This window comes from Heteronotia binoei, chromosome 8 (assembly GCF_032191835.1).
Source record: "Heteronotia binoei isolate CCM8104 ecotype False Entrance Well chromosome 8, APGP_CSIRO_Hbin_v1, whole genome shotgun sequence".
In the NCBI taxonomy this organism is placed as follows: Eukaryota; Metazoa; Chordata; class Lepidosauria; order Squamata; family Gekkonidae; genus Heteronotia; species Heteronotia binoei.
The window spans coordinates 21,283,133-21,305,349 of record NC_083230.1 but is presented as its reverse complement, the minus strand read 5'-3'; the positions used below and the strand labels follow the sequence as shown (position 1 = coordinate 21,305,349).

General features: G+C 42.7%; 1 protein-coding gene across 1 annotated transcript in view; it reads left to right on the top strand.

Moving 5' to 3' along the window:
• PLXNB2 (plexin B2) overlaps positions 1-22,217 on the top strand; it is a 171,113-nt gene that overhangs the window by 98,876 nt on the left and 50,020 nt on the right. The window contains exons 18-22 of the mRNA XM_060244805.1: positions 4,555-4,773; positions 5,513-5,689; positions 7,207-7,343; positions 12,346-12,446; positions 19,220-19,449. Coding sequence (XP_060100788.1) covers positions 4,555-4,773; positions 5,513-5,689; positions 7,207-7,343; positions 12,346-12,446; positions 19,220-19,449 — 864 coding nt within the window. The remainder of the gene's footprint in view (positions 1-4,554; positions 4,774-5,512; positions 5,690-7,206; positions 7,344-12,345; positions 12,447-19,219; positions 19,450-22,217) is intronic.

Here is a 22,217-nt window from a genome sequence, read left to right as displayed (position 1 = left end):
ATCAATCAATCAATATCTTTATTGCATTAGCAAAACATTGCCATAGCAACCAACCAAATACAACAATAAGATAAAAGGGAACGAAGAGAAAACACAGAACAGCATCCAGTACCTATGTAAATCAATGCAGTCAATAGGACATACTATTCGGCAAGGCCTGTAAAATGAAACTGTTCCTCTAGGCCTTTGAGTAAGGCAGTAGGCGTCCATCTCAGATTGGCCTACTGCTCCAGTTCCCAATTTACTGTAGTACCACTGACACCACTTGCATCACCTTAATAGGCCTCTTTTCCATTGCTGCTACCTTGAGTTTTATTATTTTAATATATTGTGATTTATTTTAATGAGTCTGACTCTGCTTATTGGGATCTGCTCTGAGCCCGTTCGGGGAAGGCAGGTTTTTTTTAAAAAAAAAATTGAAATAAGCAATGCAATAGGATTAAGATGTCGAAATTAAAATTAAGTAAAAACCTTGAACAAGGGTGAAACAGAGCATACTCTCTCTCTCTCTCTCTCTCTCGGCTTGACTTCGCGAACGAAGATTTAAGAAGGGTGCAGTAGTCCACGTCTGCTGCAGGCTCGTTGGTGGCTGACAAGACCAATGCGGGACAGGCAGGTCCGGCCACAGTGGCTGCAGGGAAAAGTCTGATTTCGGGTTGGTGCTGTAGCAGTGCGATTCTTCCTCAATCTCCTTTTGTCCTCCAGACCAGCTATGCGTGCGTTCTCAAAGGAAGAGACAGCCTGGTGGATGGTGTCTCTCTCTCTCTCTCGGCTTGGCTTCGCGAACGAAGATTTAAGAAGGGTGCAGTAGTCCACGTCTGCTGCAGGCTCGCTGGTGGCTGACAAGACCAATGCGGGACAGGCAGATCCGGCCACAGTGGCTGCAGGGAAAAGTCTGATTTGGGGTTGGTGCTGTAGCAGTGCGATTCTTCCTCAATCTCCTTTTGTCCTCCAGACCAGCTATGCGTGCGTTCTCAAAGGAAGAGACAGCCTGGTGGATGGTGTCTCTCTCTCTCTCTCGGCTTGGCTTCGCGAACGAAGATTTAAGAAGGGTGCAGTAGTCCACGTCTGCTGCAGGCTCGCTGGTGGCTGACAAGACCAATGCGGGACAGGCAGGTCCGGCCACAGTGGCTGCAGGGAAAAGTCTGATTTAGGGTTGGTGCTGTAGCAGTGCGATTCTTCCTCAATCTCCTTTTGTCCTCAAGACCAGCTATGCGTGCATTCTCAAAGGAAGAGACAGCCTGGTGGATGGTGTCTCTCTCTCTCTCTCGGCTTGGCTTCGCGAACGAAGATTTAAGAAGGGTGCAGTAGTCCACGTCTGCTGCAGGCTCGCTGGTGGCTGACAAGACCAATGCGGGACAGGCAGATCCGGCCACAGTGGCTGCAGGGAAAAGTCTGATTTGGGGTTAGTGCTGTAGCAGTGCAATTCTAAACAATGCGATTCTAAACAGAGTGCGATTCTAAGCAGTGCGATTCTAAACAGAGCATACTAAACAATGCAGAAATTACATAATAGGGTAATGCGTACAGCAAAGGATAGCACAGGAGTATGGTCCACAGTTGCTTTCCCTTTATTAAAGCATTATTTCTTAATCAATTCTGTTTATAATAAAGCCCTATTATCTTTGTAAAAATGCCCTCCCGGATAATGCAACTTTGCATAGGCTGTTAAATGCCAGGAGAGTGGGAGCCTTCTTGACCTCAGTAGGCGGGCCATTCCATCATGTGGGGTCATGACAGAAAATGCACTCGTAGAGGCAGCTATTGATTTTGTCCCATTTTAAGGTGGAACCTGCAAAAGTCCCTACTCAGATGAGCAAAGTTGTGACTATGCAAAAAGAAACTCCAGACTTAGTGACGAAGCAGCAAGAGCATCTTTTAGGGAAGCCTATGAGATGGCAATGAAGGCCGCTAAGAAGGAATTCTGTGCAGCCTATATTGCATCTGCCAGGTCTTGCCCAGCCCCATTCTTTGCGACAGTTAGATCACTGACTTCCCTACCCCTCCCCGCAATAAGGAATTGGTTATTGGCTGGCAGTCTCAGGTAGGGATGGACAAGAACTTGGCAGCTGTGAGGCTAACACCTGCCTCCTTGGTCCATGCCCATCTTGGCTTGTTAAAGTCTGTGGAGACAGAATTTGGGTCGAAGCAAGTCAGCACTACTGTTGCTACTTTATTTAACAGCAGCGTTCGACACGGTCGATTACAATCTTTTTACCCACTGCCTCATTGGTATGGGGATACAGGGAACTGGCTGACAGTATTTATTTATTTATTTATTACATTCAATTTACATCCCACCCTCTCCGCAAGCGGACTCAGGGCGGCTCACAACATCATACCATACAATCAATCCAATAAAACATATAAAACCATAATTTACTTATTTCAATTTTCAATTTTTGGCTCTCCTCCTTTCTCCACGATCAGGGACAGAGGGTGGTGCTTGGGGAAAGGGTTTCGTGACGTTACCCTGTGGTATGTGGCATCCTACAAGGGGTGATCATCTCCCCGATTTTATTTAACATCTCTTTGTGGGGCCCCACCCACCCAGTTAATCTGGTGGGATGGGGATGGGTTGTCACCAGTATGCTGATGACACCCAACTATGTCTGCTGATGAACAGCCATCTGGACTCTGCCACTTCAGCTTCTTTAGGCTTTTTCCATTTCTTCTTCTCATAGGAATCGTCTGTGATTGCGCTTTCAGAATTTCGCTTTTAAGAAACTCCCACCCCTCCTGAACCCCCTTTCTCTTGCAGGGCCCTGGTTTCAGTGCTCCCGACTGAAATCAGGGCCCTGCAACATTGCACTGAACACCTCAAAAAGGATATAGCATTGGAAAAAGTCCAGGAAAGGGCAACTAGAATGATTAAAGGTTTGGAACACTTTCCCTATGATGAAAGGTTAAAACACTTGGGGCTTTTTAGCTTGGAGAAACATTGACTGTGGGGTGACATGATAGAGGTTTACAAGATTATGCATGGGACAGAGATAGTAGAAAAAGAAGTACCTTTCTCTCTTTCTCACAATACAAGAACTTGTGGGCATTCGATGAAATTGCTGAGCAATTGGGTTAGAATGGATAAAAGGAAGTACTTCTTCACCCAAAGGGTGATTAACATGTGGAATTCACTGCCACAGGAGGTGGTGGCAGCTACAAGCATAGCCAGCTTCAAGAGGGGATTGGATAAAAATATGGAGCAGAGGTCCATCAGTGGCTATTAGCCACAGCATATTGTTGGAACTGACAGAACCTCCAGAATGGAATGAACCAAACTGAACTGAACTTGCTTCAGCACTCAACTGATATAATTTTTTTCAGCTGGTGCTGGCCAATAGGAATGGGCATGAACCTGGAAAAAAATGGAAGTTCATGGTTCATGAAGTCACACAAACTGGGACAAACCTCCCCCATTTTGCAAACCAGGTTTCTGAGATATGTGGATCTTCTCTCTCTCCTTTCTGCTGGGGGCAGCTTCCTGAAACTAGGAGAATTGAAGGGGGAAAGATCTTCCAAAAACCATTTAAAAAGAATGTTACCTTTTAATGATTTTTGCAAGTGGGTGCCTCACAAGTGGTGAATTCACCACTTCTGGGTGAATTTGTTGCTTGGACTCCACTCCTGCATGGCACCCGCTTGCATTCCTGGGTAAATTCACCTCTTGGACTCCATTCCCATGTGGCGCCCACTTGCAAAACGCATTTAAAGAGTGCCACACAGGAGTGGAGTCCAAGTGGCAAATTCACCCAGAAGTGGTGATTTCACCCACTTTCAAATGACTTTTGCAAGCCGTGCTGCTGATGTGGTGCAACTTGCAAGTGAACTGGGTAGGCATTTAAATGCCTTCTCTGTTCAGTAAAGAGTTGCACCTCCATAGTGACAGCACAGCTTGCAAAAACCATTTAAAGGGACCCTGTGGTGATGCGGCTTGGAGAAGGCATTTAAAGAGATTTGTTTGCCAACATGAACCATACGAACCACCTGGGAGGTTCGTGGGGGCTTGTGGGGGATGGAATGGCATGAACTGGGGTTCGCAAACCAGGTGCCGTTTGTGGCACAGAGTGGTAAAGCTGCAGTACTGCAGTCTGAGCTCTCTGTTCACACAACCTGAGTTTGATCCCGGAGGACACTGGGTTCAGGTAGTCTGCTCCAGGTTGACTCAGCCTTCCACCCTTCCGAGGTCGGTAAAGTGAGTACCCAGCTTGCTGGGGACTAAGTGTAGATGACTGGAGAAGGCAATGGCAAACTACCCCGTAAAAAAGTCTGCTGTGATAACGTCGTGATGCAACATCACCCCAGAGTCGGAAACGAATGGTGTTTTTAATTCGGTTCATGCCAATCCCTCCTGGCCAGTTAGAAGTAGCCCGTCACTCAAGCTCTCCATTCCAGTGGAGTGTTAACCCTTCATCTCCTATATCTCTGATTCTGTTGTACTAGGAACCTGATTTTTAAGCTCTCTGTCACGCATTTGCTTCATTAAGTAATAAATAACTACGTTGTATATTAAATGACATGTTCTAACCAAACCCAATATTCCATTTTGTTTTTCAGTTTGAAGGAGTAGTTATTTCAAAATTGAATGACACTGCCATAGTCTTCTTATCTCCGCCAGTTGTGGAAGATCCAGAAAGCTATAAAATTGCCACACTTATTAAAATGGATGGGTATGAGGAGACATTACAAGATCCTTTGCAATATTTTCCCGATCCAACCTTTGAAAACTTCACAGATGGTGTCAAGAAGCAAGTCAACAAGCTGATTCATGCAAAGGTAAATGTGTCAAGAAAAAAAAGAGATTCATAAACCCTGCTTATCCCTTTCCTATTTTTATTGAATGTTGCTCTAGTTGGATGCATAAGAAGCTACTATCATGTGGTGGTTAAAGAGTTGGACTGGGATCTAGGGGACCCACACTGAAATCCTCACACAGCCACAGAAGCTTGCTGTGTGACCTTGGGCCAGTTGACTGTTCTCAGCTTAATCTACTTGACAGGATTGTTATGAGGATGAAAAGGAGAAGGGGGGAGCGTTGTAAGCTGCTTTGGGTGCCGATTGTGGAGAAAAGTGGGATATAAATGAAGTAAATAAATAAAGATCGGCTATTTTGATTGCTTGGAAAACTGGTTGTATGAGAATTAAAGAGGAGGGAACACTGCCTGCTTAAATCTGACATTTGATGTCTTTCCATCTTGGTTTTCAGACAAGCTGAGAGTTGCTTTGTACCTCCTATTGCCTCAGTGGAAAAGTATCGGGCATTGTAAATGAGGACCCTCTCCTTATCTTGCACATCACCTTATTCAAATAAAAAAAGAGTTTGTTTTTATATCAACTACCTGAAGATGGTTTTTCTCTTTTACACACAGATACCAAGCCTAGCCCTAGCCATTTAAGATAAAGTTGTGTACAAGATTAATGCTCTAATCGTTAAGTTTCTAAGCCACTCTCCCCCTCCAATACCCATGCACCAAGAAAATGTCTTACTGTTCTATTTTTTTTTTTCCCTGTCTAGGGCAGTAATCTGAACAAAGCCATGACAATTGAAGAGGCTCAAGCGTTTGTGGGAGAGCAACCCTGCATCATAAAAACCCTGACTGAGAAGGATTTATACTGCGAACCGCCTGAAGTGCAGCCCCCTCCAAAGAGAAGGCAGAAGAGAGATACGGTTAATAATCTGCCAGAATTCAGTGTATGTCACATTTTTCTGTGTTTTTAGCAATAGATATAAAGGGCAGTGCACAGAATATCTTGCCTTAAGTGGCTCTAATAAAGAGCCCCCCTTTCCACATGATTGATGCTTCCACAGAGCATTTGTAGAAAAAAACCAGCCTGCCGCTATCCAGTTCTTACCTTGGAGCAGAATGCATTCAGACAAGCAGGCCTTTCCTTTTGCTAAGAGCAGCAGCCCCTTTAATTTGGTTCTTTTATAGTCAAAGCCAGAGTAACTGCCCAAGGAACACCAAGTAGAAACAGTACTCTCAGGACAGAGTTAGACAACCCTTGGGACTTAGTCCAACAGCAGCACAACAGATCATTGGGCTTGACACCCAGGCCAACCAACCGAGGCACTGGCGGCACCACTGAGGCCAGTGGTATGGGAAAGGCATGGCTTGTGCTTTTCATCACTTCTTCCACACTTGGGACAAGTCCTTCCTCTTTGATGGTTATTCTTCATTCTAATACAGTAATCATTAATGAGTGAATGAAGTAACTATAGTCACCTAAAGCCCTGGGATTCTACTGGAAAATAATTCATGCGAAATGCTAATAAATTATGTTGTTTACTCTAGATTAGGAATTAGGTGCATGTGAGTCCTAAGAATTTGATTTGAGTATTTTTACATATAACTGCTACCATATGAACCTACCTGTCCACTCTGGTTATCTTCAGGGGCCCTGCTTTGGGAGTCTCCGCCATCTCATTGGATGGGTGGCATCCCAAAAAAGAGCCTTCTTGGCCATAGCACCAAAACATTGGAACTCCCTTTTCAGGGAGATTCGTCTCTTTCCCTCAATTGTTTTCTGCCAGTAGGTGAACATTTTGTTTGGTGTTTCTTCACTGTTATTGGCCCTCTTCCCTGGTTTTGTTGTGTTTGTGTGTTTATATGTTTTATTGAATTGTTTAAGTATTTTATGTATGCTTACCAGTTTGGTGTAGTGGTTAAGTGTGCAGACTCTTACCTGGGAGAACCGGGTTTAATTCCCCACTCCTCCGCATGTAGCTGCTGGAGTGAGCTTGGGTCAACCATAACTCTCTCAGAGCTTCTCTGCTCAAGAGCAGTTCTTGGAGAGCTCTCTCAGCTCCACTTACCACACAGGGTGACTGTTGTGGGGAGGGGAAGGGAATGATACTGTAAGCTCCAAGTGAAGGGTGGGATATAAATTCAGTCTCTTCTTCTTATAGTTTAAAATCTGTTTTAATGTCTTGCTGTTTTAATGCTTTGATGTTTCACCTTGGGGACCTTATTTGAGTGGAAAGGAAGCATAGAAGTGTTTTAAATGAATAAATAAATAGAAAATTGGGGAAAGGAAATTTATAAAACGAATGTCTAATAAACTTTATTTTAGTGCCATTCTAAGAACACTTTCTTGAGAATAACCTCTATTGAATAGAGCTGAGTGGGATTTTTTGTAGGCTTGCTTAGGACTACTCTTGTTGTCTTATATTGTTCTGTGTTAGCCTTCTAAGTTCAAATATTTATTTAGGTGAAATTTGGCTTCAAAGAATGGGTCCTAGGAAGAGTGGAATATACCCAAGTGAGTGACATACCGCTGAGCCTGATTTTACCATTAGTAATTATTCCCATGGTAGCCATTATCATCATCTCAATCTATTGCTACAGGTAAGATGTGGTTTTCCATGATCAGACCTTGCTAAAACAGTGCAGGTGAAAACTGTTTTGTTTGGAGAGAAGCAAGAGGAGAATTGATGTAATGACTGTGTGTGATTCGGACTTGCTCCTCTGGGCACCAGCACTTGTTTGAAAGTACAATATTGTATCTAGTAACTTCCAAATATTTCCAGCATAATTTTCTCAAAGCTATGCATATTTTTCTCAAAGCTATGCATATTTTTGTGCAAACAGAATTAAATGCTAAACTAAAGAGAAGGGTGCATGAATGAATGTGCTTAGCATTTTTGCCAAAGTGCCTTTGAAATAATAAAATACATGCAGCTTAACATGCATTTTGTGCTGGAGGATATATGTATATGTGCGCATGGTATTGTGTACCAGAAGAAAAAGCATCTACTACTCACTAGCATTACTCCACAAACAGGGAAGGGCCAATTCTGGTTTAGTGTTTTCCTTCACAGAACAAATGGGTAGCATTATACTGAATACAAAATGCATATAAGTTTTGCAGAAAATAATTGTAGTTAAACAAGCAAGGGACCCATAAGGATTTGCAGGGGGCATTTCATTTTCCTTTCCCACTGTTTTCACTTTCCTTTCCCTGAAAGCCCCCTTAACCACTCTTCTTTTCCTGCTATTTTCTCCCCTTCCCACTCACCAGCTGAACCAACCTTTATTTGCCCCTGTCTTCAGTTTTCCCTGTGCCTGGGAAAACTGTGGCCCATTTGAACACCAGACTTTCACCTTTCCACACTATTTCCTCTTTCCCTCCTCCTGGCAACCCCCAAATCCTCATCTTTCACTGTTTCCTACTCACCTTCCTACTACTTTCCACCAAGCTTTTATCTACCCTCCCCACATTGTCTGCTATATTCATTATTTAGTTATTTCATTTATACCCCAAAGCAGGGGACCCGTAGCACCTTATATCATTCTCTCTCCTCCATTTTACACTCACAACAAACCTGTAAGTTAGACTGGGCTTAAAATTTGTAACTGGCCCATCATCACCCAGCAAGCATCCACAGCAAAGTGATGATTTGAAACTGGGACTTCTAGAGCCAAGGGAACCACTATCCCACACTGGCATTTTGCCCCTCAAGTCGGAATGAAGAGTCAGACACAAGGTATTGGTATAACTAAGGGCCACTTTATTAAGTATAATAATAAATGCAAGGGCAATAAGAACTGTGGCCTGGTCAGGGCCAGGTGTCTCAACAGACCACTCCCCTGCCATTAGCAGGCAAGAGACCCAGCCCCCCAGCCAGAGCTATGTGGCACAGCTTCCGCCAGGCTGGCCCAGCAAGGAGGCAAGCCCCAGAGGGCCCGACCACCAGACGCACATCTCAATGGAAGGCACTCTCTAGTCGAGCCTCCAGGACGGTTTGCATTCTCACACCCAGGTCATCAAACCCTAAGGTTGATCCTGCCAGACCCCTAACTCCCCAAAAGGGGGATGCTTTCTGGTCCTATCCTAGCCACATAGAACCATAAACCCATTAACAACCTGCCACTACTAAGGCCAAGTCTCTACTTAGAGCTTAGCACACACTGGGAGGCCCAAGGCCATCTGCAGCCCTTGCTGGAGATCTCTCAAGAAAAGCATGTTACCTTTTTCAGAGAGATGCACCCCATCCCCTCTGTAGAGGTCAGGAAATTTCATAGAAATATCCGGGTGGGGCATAAAGTGGCCCAAACCCCCCCCCCTTCCAATGCCTTCCTAATTCTTTGTTAGCTTTATAATGGGCCCTCTCTATACCTGCAGGGTCCCAAGCACTACGCCAAACAAGGCGGGGAATCATGGCTGACCATTATAGTGGTCCTGGGCCATCTCTCCCTAATGTACCAAAAATGCTCACGGGCCTGCAAGACCAAAGCCTTGCCTTTTACTAGCCCTAGATCATTCCCTCCCAGGTGGATGATTAAAACCTCAGGAGGAGGGTCCGCATTCCCATGAAATAACAATGGCAGCAGGCCAGGGCAATGAAGACCCCGGCGGTTATGCCATTTGACCGTAACATATTGGCTGAGTCCCAGCTGAGAGCCGACTGAAGTTCTCTGAGCCTGATGCACGGCCCAAAACACGTAGCTGTGTCTACAGACGAGAACTCGGCTCCTCTGGCCAGGAACAACAGCATCTAAAAAGAAAAAAGTCAAACTAGAAACAAGAACCATAACATCTCAATTACAAACAATGAAGCTAGGAACTGAGCAGAGGGCGAACATAAGATTTATAGGCCGATGACCGCCAACGGCCCAGGCGCTGAATGGAGGAAGAAGGATATCCCAGGGCAGCAGCCGTAGAGGCCGCCCCAATTCTAAAGGAGTGGGTACCAAACTGCACCCTGGATAACCCCAGCTTGGCTAAAGCCCAGGAAGTCACGGCCCAAAACTGATGCTTTGTCAGTGGGCTGCCGTTAAGGTGACAAAACAAAAACCCATCATTGGGCCCCCGAACTGCCAAATAAGCAGCCAAAGCGGAAACTGGGCACAACTCAAGCTCAGAGCACGTGCCTAGCTCCAACATGGTCCCTTTGCGACGCTGGTCAGTCTTAGAGCGTCAGACGGTAATGACCGCCTTACCCTCAACTAACCTTAGGTCCCGAAGCAACAAAGCATTACCAGAAACATCATTTCTGGAGCCTGCCACTAACTCACTAACTCTAAGGGCCCCCAAAAAGGCAACCAAGGAAGCAGCATGGAACAGTGCGGACTCAAAATAAGATACACACACTGTGCCTCAAACCCCCTTCAAGCCCTTAAGAATAAGAGGGGAAATAGGCTTCCTAGTATCGAGATTAGTCCCAGCCTCTCTGGCCCATCCCTCCAGCATCTTTTGAAGCCGAAAGTCTGCTGTTTCCTCCTTGTATCCCAACGCCTTGCTAGCAAAAGCCAAAGCAGGCAGATCGCACGGCCAATCCAGTAGTGAAGCAATTGCTTCACCGGGAGGGGCCAAACAATGCGATACCCTACCTCAGCCCTAAAGTCCTCAAACTGCCGCACAGCACATTCATAAGACTTCCTGGTGCTAGGCGCAATGGCTAGGCATATCGCTCTGCAGGCCTCGGCTCTCCAATCAGCCATAGCTCCTGGGGCATTGACGCCGGCTCTCAATCGGCATCTGGGGCCAGCTGATGAAACCTCTCCATCTGTTTACAAGAGGGAGCGTCAGCTACTCCCCTTGGCTAAATCAAAAGGGAAAGGTGCGCAGAAAAACACATCCACCCTGAGAACCTTCGAATCCTTATTCGGGGGGGGGGGGGGAAGGGGGGGAGAAGGGGAAGAAATAACAGGCCGTGAAATGGAGCTCCTCTTCTAAAATGCCACCAGTCCAACGCTGAGAAACAGTCAGCCGCGGGGCCTTATCAGAGGCCCAATCGCAGCAGATGAACTTCAGCCAAGCCCCTACAGCCTCCATCCAGGCTGCTCTTCAGGAGCACGCCTTACCTACGATCTGATTGGTCTCTCAGCCCTGAAACTGACAAAAACGGCTGAGCTGGCAACGGAGCTCCGTCTGCCCCGATCTCTGCCTGGAGACTGAGGTAGGGGGCAGATGGAGCTGCTGCTATCACAGCAAGCCCCGTCCCTTTAAAAGCGTACCCAAATGGGCTGCAAAAGGCAAAGACGTTCCAGCAGCCTAGCAGCGTGCTGCTGGCTGCTAGGAACGAATTCTGGGTATTGGGGTTGCTGTTGAGCAGTATCATTCATTTCTTAAAGTTACAGGTACTGCTTCTATGGGGGCTGTGAAAGGGAGGCCCCCCATAGAATCTAGTATCATCAATAAATAGAATCTAGTATCATCAATAAATCTAATTCTAGCAAGGCCTAAATATGTGGATATTTAAATCCAGAGACTGAAGTCAGTTCTACAGGCCTTGTAAAGGCTTAACACACCAATGTTTGGGGAATTGTTTCTTTAGATTTCAAATTTCTCTGCACACAGACAAGACAGTTCTCTGCACTCAGGCAAGTCAGTTCTTTCTACAGGCCTTGTGTTTTTCAGGCCTGTAGAAAGAACTGACTTGTCTGGTCATGCCTTCAGTCTCTGGATTTAAAAATCCACATAATTAGGCCTTGCTAGGATTAGATTTATTGATGATACCAGATTCCTACTTTTTAAAGCATCAGAATTACATGTTGATTTTATAACGAGGGTCCATAGAGGAAAACTGTTTTGTAAGAATAATTTTAAAGGCAACAAACTTTTAAAAGGAAAATCTGTTTTGATTTCAGTCCTGATGCTGAAATCTTTTCAAGTTGTTTCTTTCAACATTGCACCTAAGCAGAACCATATCCTATGGATTGCGTCAAATGTAGTAACCACAAGAGACACGTGTGTTGAAAATGGCACACCCAGTCAGGAAAAAAAAAATGCCAAGTGTGAACTCACTGATCTTCGGAGTAGTACTGGTTAATAACTACCTGCACCTTTTGGGGATGGGTGCTCTCCAAAGTCCTGAAAGGGGAATTGTGAAAATCAGCGCAATCTTATAATATAAACTGACACCTTTAAAAAAAAAGAAAGAAAGCACTGAAGGAAATTAATATTAAATTACAATTCTAGCAATTGAAAAGCTGCATTATACTGGTTATTAGGAACCATATTGATAAAAAGTAACTCCTGTCAGTATAAGCTAATAAACAACTGTGAAAAGGGCCAGTGGCAATTACAAGTCAATTTCACTCAACAGCTGGTAGTTCCATTGTATAAACAGTGTTCCTGCACAATGACACATTCACTTCCTTGGGGCAGGTTTTTCAGGCAGTCCTTGATTCAATAAAATGGACTGGGCTATGCTGATTTTGTGCCACCTTAAACATTTGGCCTGTTGTTTTCCCGTTTCTTCTGTCTTTCTTTGGCATTAAAAGATCGAGGAAAAAAGACAGTGCTTCTAAAGACCCCTATGGCTTTTTGTTCAGCTCTGTTGTAAAAATGATTTATTTTGGCAGGCCGTAACTTTTCTGTACTCTCTGTTTCTATTCCTTATAGACGGAAAAGTCAGCAAGCAGAACGAGAATATGAAAAAATTAAATCGCAACTCGAAGGCTTGGAGGAAAGTGTCAGAGACCGGTGCAAAAAGGAATTTACTGGTATGACTGATACCCAGTTCCTTGCAGGCCCTCCAAAGAAATTACCAGATGTTTCATACCTCTGCCACTATCTGCTTTAAACTGTCTACTGAGGATACACAAGAGGCATAACTGTTCTTGATTATAGCATGCCAACAAACGCAGCAGCCAGGTTGTTAATGGAGCTACCTGTACAGGAGCACATTCAACCTGTGCTGAAAGCGTTACGCTGGTTGCCTGTGACGTTCCGGATTCGTTTCAAGGTGCTGGTTATAACCTTTAAAACCCTATATGGCCTGGGACCTGTCCACCTTCCGGTCTGCCTTTTCCCATACACACATCAGAGAGCACTACGTTCAGGGTCTCAAAATCTCCTTAAGGTCCCTGGACCAAAAGAAGCTCAAATATATGTTTGTAAGAAGAATATATTCTTCGAAAGAAGAATATATGTTTGTAAATTGCTAATGTTTTTAAACTGTTTTTAGCCGTCCTGAGCCTGTTGGGGGAGGGCAGAATATAAATCTGATAAATAAATAAAATACAGTGCCTAGCCTTCGAGCAATTAGATGCATCAATAAAGAGAGTGCGTAAAAGAATTTGATGAAATTTTCTATGGGAAAGGAAAATAAGTATCAGCAACTAAACTGGCAGTTGGGAAATACCACATGTCCTCATCCTGACTTGCTTCTGCTAGTGCTGTAAGGGAATCGCACTGTTAATTTTTTCAATATGATCCCAATACTTGACATAAAAGTTCAAATACAGTTTAATTTTTATGTAAGTAATAAGGCAGACACTGTGCAGAAATCTGGTAAAAAAGACATGGGCTGCAGCTTCTCTACTGGCTTGAAAGGACAGCCCCAAGCACAACACATTGCAGTAATCACGCAGGTGGTTAATAAAGCACTGAAGCCTAATTCTTCAAAGCATGTTTTGTTTCCCCTTGAAGGGAAAGAGCGGCATCTTACCCATCACCATTTACTAGCATTCTTTCCACATCATATTACCAGTCCATGATGAACCAGAAATAGACCTGATAACAATAAGCTTGCGATTTAATCCTAAAGAGAGTTACTCCGGTCTAAACATTCATTTCAGTGACTTTAGACTGGAGTAATTCTTCATAGGATTGCACTGTTAATTCATAAAAGAAACCTCGTTTGGTGCTGCTCATGAAATAAAGTATTTCGTATATATTTATTGAGTTTAGGTTAGGAAGGGGGAACAGGAAGAGAAAGGAAAGTTGGGGTCCTATATTATCATCATATACGGCCGGGGCTACGCGGACTGCACTGGCTGCCAATTACGTACCGGGTCCAGTACAAAGTGCTGGTCATTACCTTTAAAGCCCTATATGGCCGAGGACCGGCCTACCTGAGGAACCGTCTCTCCCCCTATGAGCCCCAGAGAGCGCTGAGGTCAGCAGGGAAAAACAAACTGACCATCCCTGGGCCAAAAGAGGATAAACTTCAGAACACCCGTGCACAGGCCTTTTCCATTGCAGCCCCATGCCTATGGAATCAGCTCCCAGAGCAGGTGCGGGCCCTGCGGAGCCTTGATCAGTTCCGCAGGGCCTGCAAGACCACCCTTTTCAAGCTGGCGTTCATGGACTGCTGAACTATGGTTGTTTAATAAAGAATACCGCCAATATGGTTCTGTTTAGGGACCCTTGTTATTATGTTAACTGACAGAAATAGCGTCAGGAACATCATTGTTACTGTCAGATTAAGTTAAGTTTAATTAAGTATTGACTGGTTTTTAAATAATGTTAATTTAAAGCTTTTATCTATTGTATTGTCTGCTTATAAATGCTGTTAGCCGCCCTGAGCCTGCCTTGGCGGGGGAGGGCGGGATATAAATAAATTTTATTATTATTATTATTATTATTATTATTATTATTATTATTATTATTATTATTATCATTATAGCTCTACAAATTTCCACTATAATGTAATTTGATTGTACTATCATTTTGCCAATAATCACAGTAATTTCTGTAGGTCTGTTAACAATTTTTGATCATTAGTTAGCTTAAAGTTTGAAGTTAAGAGTGTCATACCATTGAACAAAAATTCAGTTCAATCATTTATAGATAGATGATAGATAGATGATAGATGAATTTATTGTCATTGTTCTCAACAAAAAGAGAGCAACGAAATGAGGTGCTCTTCCACAAACATACCAACACATCAAACACACATATTCATAAACCATTTAAATACATCTGAAACCATTAAACCATTTAAACCATTAAAACCATTTAAATACATCTAAAACGGATAAACATTCATAAAACCATTAAAACCATTTAAACCATTAAATAAACATTCATAAAACCATTAAACATTCATAAAACCATTAAAACCATTTAAACCATTAAATACATCTAAAACAGATAATCCTTCATAACCCTGCATTTAACCTAACCAAAGCACTTGGATAGAAACTGTCCTTAAATCTGTTTGTCCTAGCCTTCAACACTCTATATCGTCTACCTGACGGTAAGATCTCAAAAAGCAAATGGCCCAGATGTGTATGGTCCCTTAGGATCATTTGTATCTTCCTTTTACATGCCATATTATACAGATCCACCAATGAGGGGAGAGAACATCCACAAATCTTTTGTGCTCTTCTCGTCACTCTTTGGAGCACCCTTCTCTCTGCTTCCGTGCAGCTCCCAAACCACGCGCAGAGGCAGTAAGATAAAATGCTCTCAATGGAACTACGATAAAAGGCAACCAGCAGACTCCCTGACAGTTGTAGTGATCTTAAGAGTCTTAAGTAGTATAGTCGTTGCTGGGCCTTTTTCTCTAGAGCTAAAGTATTTGCCCCCCATGTTAGATCCTGTTTCATGGTAATTCCCAGAAACTTCCATTCTGTCACCTGTTCTACCATAACACCATCAATAAACAACGGCTGGGTGTCCAAACTACTCTTCCTGTAATCCACTATAATTTCCTTCGTCTTATTTATATTTAAAATAAGATTATTTACTTTACACCAAAGGGACAGCTGTTGAACTTCCCTCCTGTACGCAGACTCATCATCCTCAGAGATGAGCCCTACCAACGTTGTATCATCTGCATACTTAATGATTTTGTTACTCAGACTGCTGGAAACACAATCAGATGTGTAAATAGTGAAAAGAAGTGGACTCAAGACACATCCCTGAGGGGTGCCAGTATTTAAGATCTTCACGGAGGAAATATATCCATCCATTTTAACCCTTTGTGAACGACCTGACAAAAAATTCAAAATCCACTCACATATAGAGTCCGACAGCTTCAAATCTTTAAGCTTAGACAACAATCTATGGGGTGATATTGTATTAAAAGCAGAACTAAAATCTGCAAACAACATTCTAACATACGTCCCCTTTTTATCCAAATGCGATAAAGCAGTATAAAGAACAGTATTAACAGCATCCTCAGTAGATCTATTTTTCCTGTAAGCAAACTGATATTCATCAAAAATAACAGGAAGGCAGGAAATAATATATTTTCGAACTAATTGTTCAAAACACTTCATTATCACAGAAGTCAAGGCCACTGGCCTATAGTCATTTAAAACCTTTGCTGGCGTCCTCTTTGGTATTGGGACAATAAGGGAAGCCTTCAAACAAGTGGGAACAATGGATTGTGACAAAGAACGATTGAAAATCTCAGTCCACACCCCGGCTAACTGCCCTGCACATTCCTTTACCACACAACCAGGGATATTATCGGGACCTGCAGCCTTTCTAGAATTTACTGCCTTCATTATACACCTAACATCGTGCTCCCTCACAACGAAAGGAGCACCTTGCTCGGTCCCCAATGATGATGTTACTAGTAATTCCGCTTCCTTTTGATCCACTTCAAACCGGGCATAAAAAGTATTTAACTCCTCTGCCAGCTCCTGCTTTCCATTCGTACTAGCCTTTAGCGCCTTGAAATTAGTTAACTGCTGAATCCCCTGCCAGGCTTGTCTCAAATTATTCTGAGAAAGCCATTCTTCTATCCTGCCCTTATATGCAGCTTTGGCCTGTTTAATACCCCGCTTCAAATTTGCTCTGGCCACACTGTAAAGTGAGGCATCCCCAGACTTAAAAGCCTTATATCTCCTATGCAAGAGAAACCTAACAGTGCCAGTCATCCATGGCTTTATATTAATCCAGTTATATAATGGTTGCCAAAGTTCTTTGATATCTTGTTTGCTGTTCTCTCTCAATGTCAGTCAGCATGTCCATTTCCAAAATTTTTGCTAAGAGTTCCTCTCTTGAGAGAGTTTCAACCTTCTTCCAGTACTAAGCATATGTTATCCTGGCTGCCATTATTATATGTAAAAAAGTGTTTAATACCTTTATCTGTAGTTTCAGGCAACATGTTCAACAAAATAATTTGGTTTTAAAAGGCAACAACAATGACAACATTTTCTACAACATTTCATGTATCATTTTCCAATAATTCACCACTTTTTTACAAAACCACCATGAATGGAGGAAGGTACCCTCACAACTCTTACATTTTCAACATAAATTTGACATTCCTGGATACATTTTAGCTAATTTTACTGGTGTTACATACCATCTATAAAACATTTTATACAGATTCTCTTTGAGAGCAACATATTTGGTTATTTTTACATTAACCTTCCATACCTTTAAACATTGATCCAATTCTATACTATGACCAATATTTTGTACCCATTCACCATACAGTCTTTTACAACTTCATTCTCCATTTTTATCTGCAAAATAAAGGTATATATTTTCTTTATTAACTTTTCCTCTGAGCCAAGTAATAGTTTGTCAAAGGAAGTCTGTTCTATATAAAAACCTTGAGATTTATCTTTTGAATATCTTGACTGAAGTTGCACTTTTGACCATCAACTCAAAGTAACACTTTGTACTTCGAAGATGTCCAATAGCTTCAGTGTTCCATCTTTCTCTAAAAGTTCTTCATATCTGATTATTTCTTTGGCTTCAAGAAAGTTTGGTTGGGTAAACACTTCCAATGGAGAGACCCAAGTTGGGATCTTGTCATATATCTGATGTCTCATTCTCTGCCAAATAGTTATCAAAGCTCTTCTTATATAGTGGTTCTTAAAGTACATGTGATTTTCTGCTTTTTGATACCAAAGAAAGGCGTGCCAACCTAGTTTAAGGTCATGCCCTTCCTGCTTTAGCAGTCTTGTATTTTCAACTTTTATCCATTCTCTAATCCAAACTAATATACAAGCTCTATAGTAAAATTCCCAATCTGGTAATGCAAACGCGGCTCTATCTTTAAAGTCTTGCATAGCTTTAAGTTTAATTCATGGTTTTTTGCCCTGCCAAACCAATTTGGAGGTTATTCTGTTAAGCTTTTGAAAGAAGGTTTGCTTTAAAGTAATTGGAATAGTTTGGAAGAGAAAACTTAATTTCAGCAAAATATTCATTTTTATTGCAACTATTCTTCCCATTAGAGATAAATCTAGATCTTCCCATTTTTCCAAATCTTTCTGAATTTCATTAATAATTTAACGTAGTTGTCTTCCATTAGGGAGCTGGATTTGTTCAAAGTAAAATATGATAATGAAAAAGCATAGAATGATTTTTTTAAAGTAACCATCAAAAACAGCTGGAGCATAAAAACCTGCATAAAGCATAAAAGGCTACAATCAAATAATAAAAACTGTAAAAGGTAGAACTCCTGAGTTAAAAAGCTCAGCACCTAGACTTGGCACCTGAAGGAGAGTAAAGGAGGGGCTAGTCACACCTCAAGGGGAAGGGATTTTATACACAGGGTGCCATCATAAAAAAAAAAAGCCATTTCTGGTTAGTACCCCATTTGCTTCTGCAGATAGGGATAATGCAGTAAGGGACTTAATTGATGGGTTGGGGGAGGTGGTGCTCCAGATAAGAAGAAGAAGATATTGGATTTATATCCCGCCCTCCACTCCGAAGAGTCTCAGAGCGGCTCACAATCTCCTTTACCTTCCTCCCCCACAACAGACACCCTGTGAGGTGGGTGAGGCTGAGAGGATTCTCACAGCAGCTCCCCTTTCAAGGATAACCTCTGCCAGAGCTATAGCTGACCCAAGGCCATCCCAGCAGGTGCAAGTGGAGGAGTGGGGAATCAAACCCGATTCTCCCAGATAAGAGTCCGCACACTTAACCATTACACCACACTGGCTCTCCCCTAGCTTCAGGATGTTTAAGACCCTAACGCTAAGAACCGGTACTATGAATTGTGTGCAGAAACAGAGGGGCAGCCACCTGGATACTTGAAATTTGGCTTCAAGTATAACATCTAGTATGAAGTTTCAGCAAGACAACCTCTCAGCCATATATAGAACAATACGCAATGTGGTGGGGTAATCACAGCAAATTGTAAATTGCATTGTAATTTAGTGACATAACTTATATCAATAGTACTATGGCTGATCCGTGCACTATGTCATCGCAGGACACAGTATTACTATTCCTAATAGTTTGCATCTAAGACTATAATACTGAACGCATTTACTGACATGAACGTGTGGTTAAAGTCAATTACGAATGTGTTCAGAACCAAAGCTCATATGATAGTTTTGCTATACAGCTCACTCAGAAAAGGGAACATTTGTATTGAATGAGCTACTGCTGGGAAAATAAGCTTTATTGTAAGATGCAAAATCTACTCAATGACCCAAAATGGTACAGAAAAGAAAGCTGAAAGGATGTGCTAATGAAAAGATTAGGCTACTTGATTGTTTTTTCGATATAGTAAAAAAAATGAATCAATACCATGTTTTTTAGCTAAAGGTCTACGAATGTTGCTTTTTTTTTGTAGATCTAATGATAGAAATGGAAGATCAGACAAATGATATCAATGAAGCAAGAATTCCTGTGCTGGACTACAAAACATATACAGACAGAGTCTTCTTTCTGCCATCCAAGGATGGAGAAAAAGATGTCATGATCACAGGGAAACTGGACATTCCTGAAGCAAGGAAGGCTACGGTAGAACAGGCTTTGAATCAGTTCTCCAATCTCCTCAACAGTAAATCGTTTCTCATTAATGTGAGTAGAAAACTAAGTCACCTTTCATGTTCCCAGAAAGTATTTTTGACTAAAGTATATTTATAGCAAAAACAGTCATCCAGAGGTGGAAAAAGTTCCTTGTCATCATTGGGCAACTTGAAAACCTCCTCCTTACCACAAAAGGACTCCCTCCATTGTCTTTCTTCCCCCTATCCAGCACAGCCAGGTCCTCCCCATCAGCTGATCTTCCAGTGCTATCCTTTTGTTACAGAAGTCTTCCTCTGCAGATGAAAGCTCTACCCTACTTTCTGTCTGCCCAGACCAGAAGCTATCCACACCCTCCAGTCAGGTGCCTGAAAGAGCTGATCTCCACACCACAAGCACAGGCAAGAAGCTTTGGCAAGGCTAGGAGACACAGAAGGCGAGGGAATGGTATCCCTAAAAATGCCTATGCTGGTTTCTGACTAAAGTACCCTCCCTGATGCTTTGTTTGTGTTTTCCATCCTCAGCTTTCTTGTTCTGCTACCCACCCTCAAGACAGTTCATGGTCCAAGCAGCCATGGTCATGGTCCAAGCAGCCATGATCATGGTCCAAGCAGCCATGATCATGGTCCAAGCAGCCATGGTCATGGTCCAAGAAGCCATGGTCATGGTCCAAGAAGCTGAGGGATATCCCATGATCCCTCAGCTTCTTGGCCATTACATCTTTCCCTGGACAGCCATCTTTTCTCCATCCCTTCTTCATGGATTGGACTATACAGTAGATCTTTCTTATCTCCTCCTGTTTATGGCAGTCCACTGCACCACCTCAAAATCTGCTGTTGAGGGCTGCATCCTTAAAAACAGTTTGAGATGGAGCTGGGGGAAGACACAAAATTTGTCCCCCCCCCCTCCCCACATTTTTAACAAGGGTACTTTGGACCCAAACCATAGCAATGTGTGTCCTGAACACATGTACCAAATTGCATTCAAATTTTCTCAGTATACAAGATAATTACATGGAAACATCAAGTAATATGTCAAACAGGCTAGTTGATAGATATCTGGTGCAGCCTATATCCTATGGCACAAGAATACTCAGCCTGTCGTAAGCTTCACACTAGAATTAATTATATTCTGGTGTCAAGAACCTTGCAATCATAACTACTCTCAGCAGAATTAGAATTTAAAATTCTAACAGATCATGCTTGGATGTTTTGTGCTATGCATCTGCCCATTCTAGAGAAATCCAATTTTAATTGGTTATTCAATATTGCCTTTCTAAATGATACACATTTCAGTATGGATATTGCAAAGGAGATTCAGTCTTATTTCCCGTTGAATAAAAGCTCAGAGACCTCACCAGTGATTTGCTGGGATGCCTTAAAATGTACACTTAGGGCAGGGGTGGGGAACCTCCATCCAGAGGGCCATATACAGCCCCTGAGGTCACCTGGTGTGGCCCTTGGGGATTGCTGGGCCGAACTGAGCCGTATGGCAGCCTCCCTGGGGCCTGGCTGGCCAGCAAGGATCATGGGGCCCAGCCGTACTGTGCGGCAGCCTCCCCAGGGCCTGGCAGGGATCACAGGGCCCAGATGTACTGTGTGGCAGCCTCCCTGGGGCCTGGCCGGTCGGCCAGAATTCCTGCGGGACTTGTAAAAGTTACTGTCACAGTTCAGTTTGCACTTGATTATCCCAGATGGTGTGGCCTAATATCCCACTGAGTGTATGAACTAATATGTTAATATTAGGGGATGTGGTCTAATATGCTACTGAGTTCCTGCTGGGCTTTTTCTACAAAAAAGCCCTGGACCTATGCATTTGCCTAGGGTGGCGGGCCATGTGTGTGTGCTTATGTGTGCCAGATTAGGCTCTCCCTACATGACTTCAAATAGAAAAACAATTATTTGCATTCATTTTGCTGGCCTGAATCATTCTTCCTCGGCGGAGCACTGTTTTTTAAGTTGATATTTTTTTATAGCCCACGAATGATGTCATAAATATCCCTTGGCAGAAAAAAGGTTCCCCACCCCTGACTTAGGGGCTGTCTGATCGCGCAAGCCTCACATAGGGGAAAACAACAGGCAGCTCTAAAACAAAAGATTCACGATGCTATAGGATCCCTGGAAAAATAATTTGAAAGCAAAAATAGTACTAAAATTTATTTTAAAATCCAGGCAGGAAAAAGAAACTCCCTGAAGCCGTGGAAATAAATCTGATTTGGAAACAGCTTATCTGTACAAAACAGCGATATTGGCAACACTCCCCAAAATCAGTTAAACTACTTACATGGAAAGTAAGAGAAGAAAAACCCACAGATTTATACATCAGTTCAATAATTTAAAAAAGGGTCCTATCTTTTCCCCTAAAGCAATAGCTCATGAATTTGCTGTATATTGTAAAAAAATCTTTACTCTTCTATGAATCCTGAAGGTCAGGTGATTGAAGAGTATATAGATATTTTACCTAGACTCCCTTCACTATCTGATGAAGTTGGGTTGACTCTGGATCCCCCGTATTACAAGTACGGAGGCCATAAAAAAACTGAAAATGAATTCTGTTCCTGGAATGGATGGTTTTCAGTCTAATTTTTATAAAGCATTTAGTTCACTTCTATGTGACCCATTAGCAGCAACTTGCAATCAAATGTTAATCTCAGAGGAAATTCCACCTTCATGGAAGTCAGCTGCCACAGTCCCTATTCTTAAACCAGACGAGGATAGCACTGACCCAGCAGGATATCACCCAACAGCTCTGTTAAATACAGACTATAACATTTCTTACGACTGTCTTGGCCAAACAGCTTTTAAAAATCATTCTTAAATTTA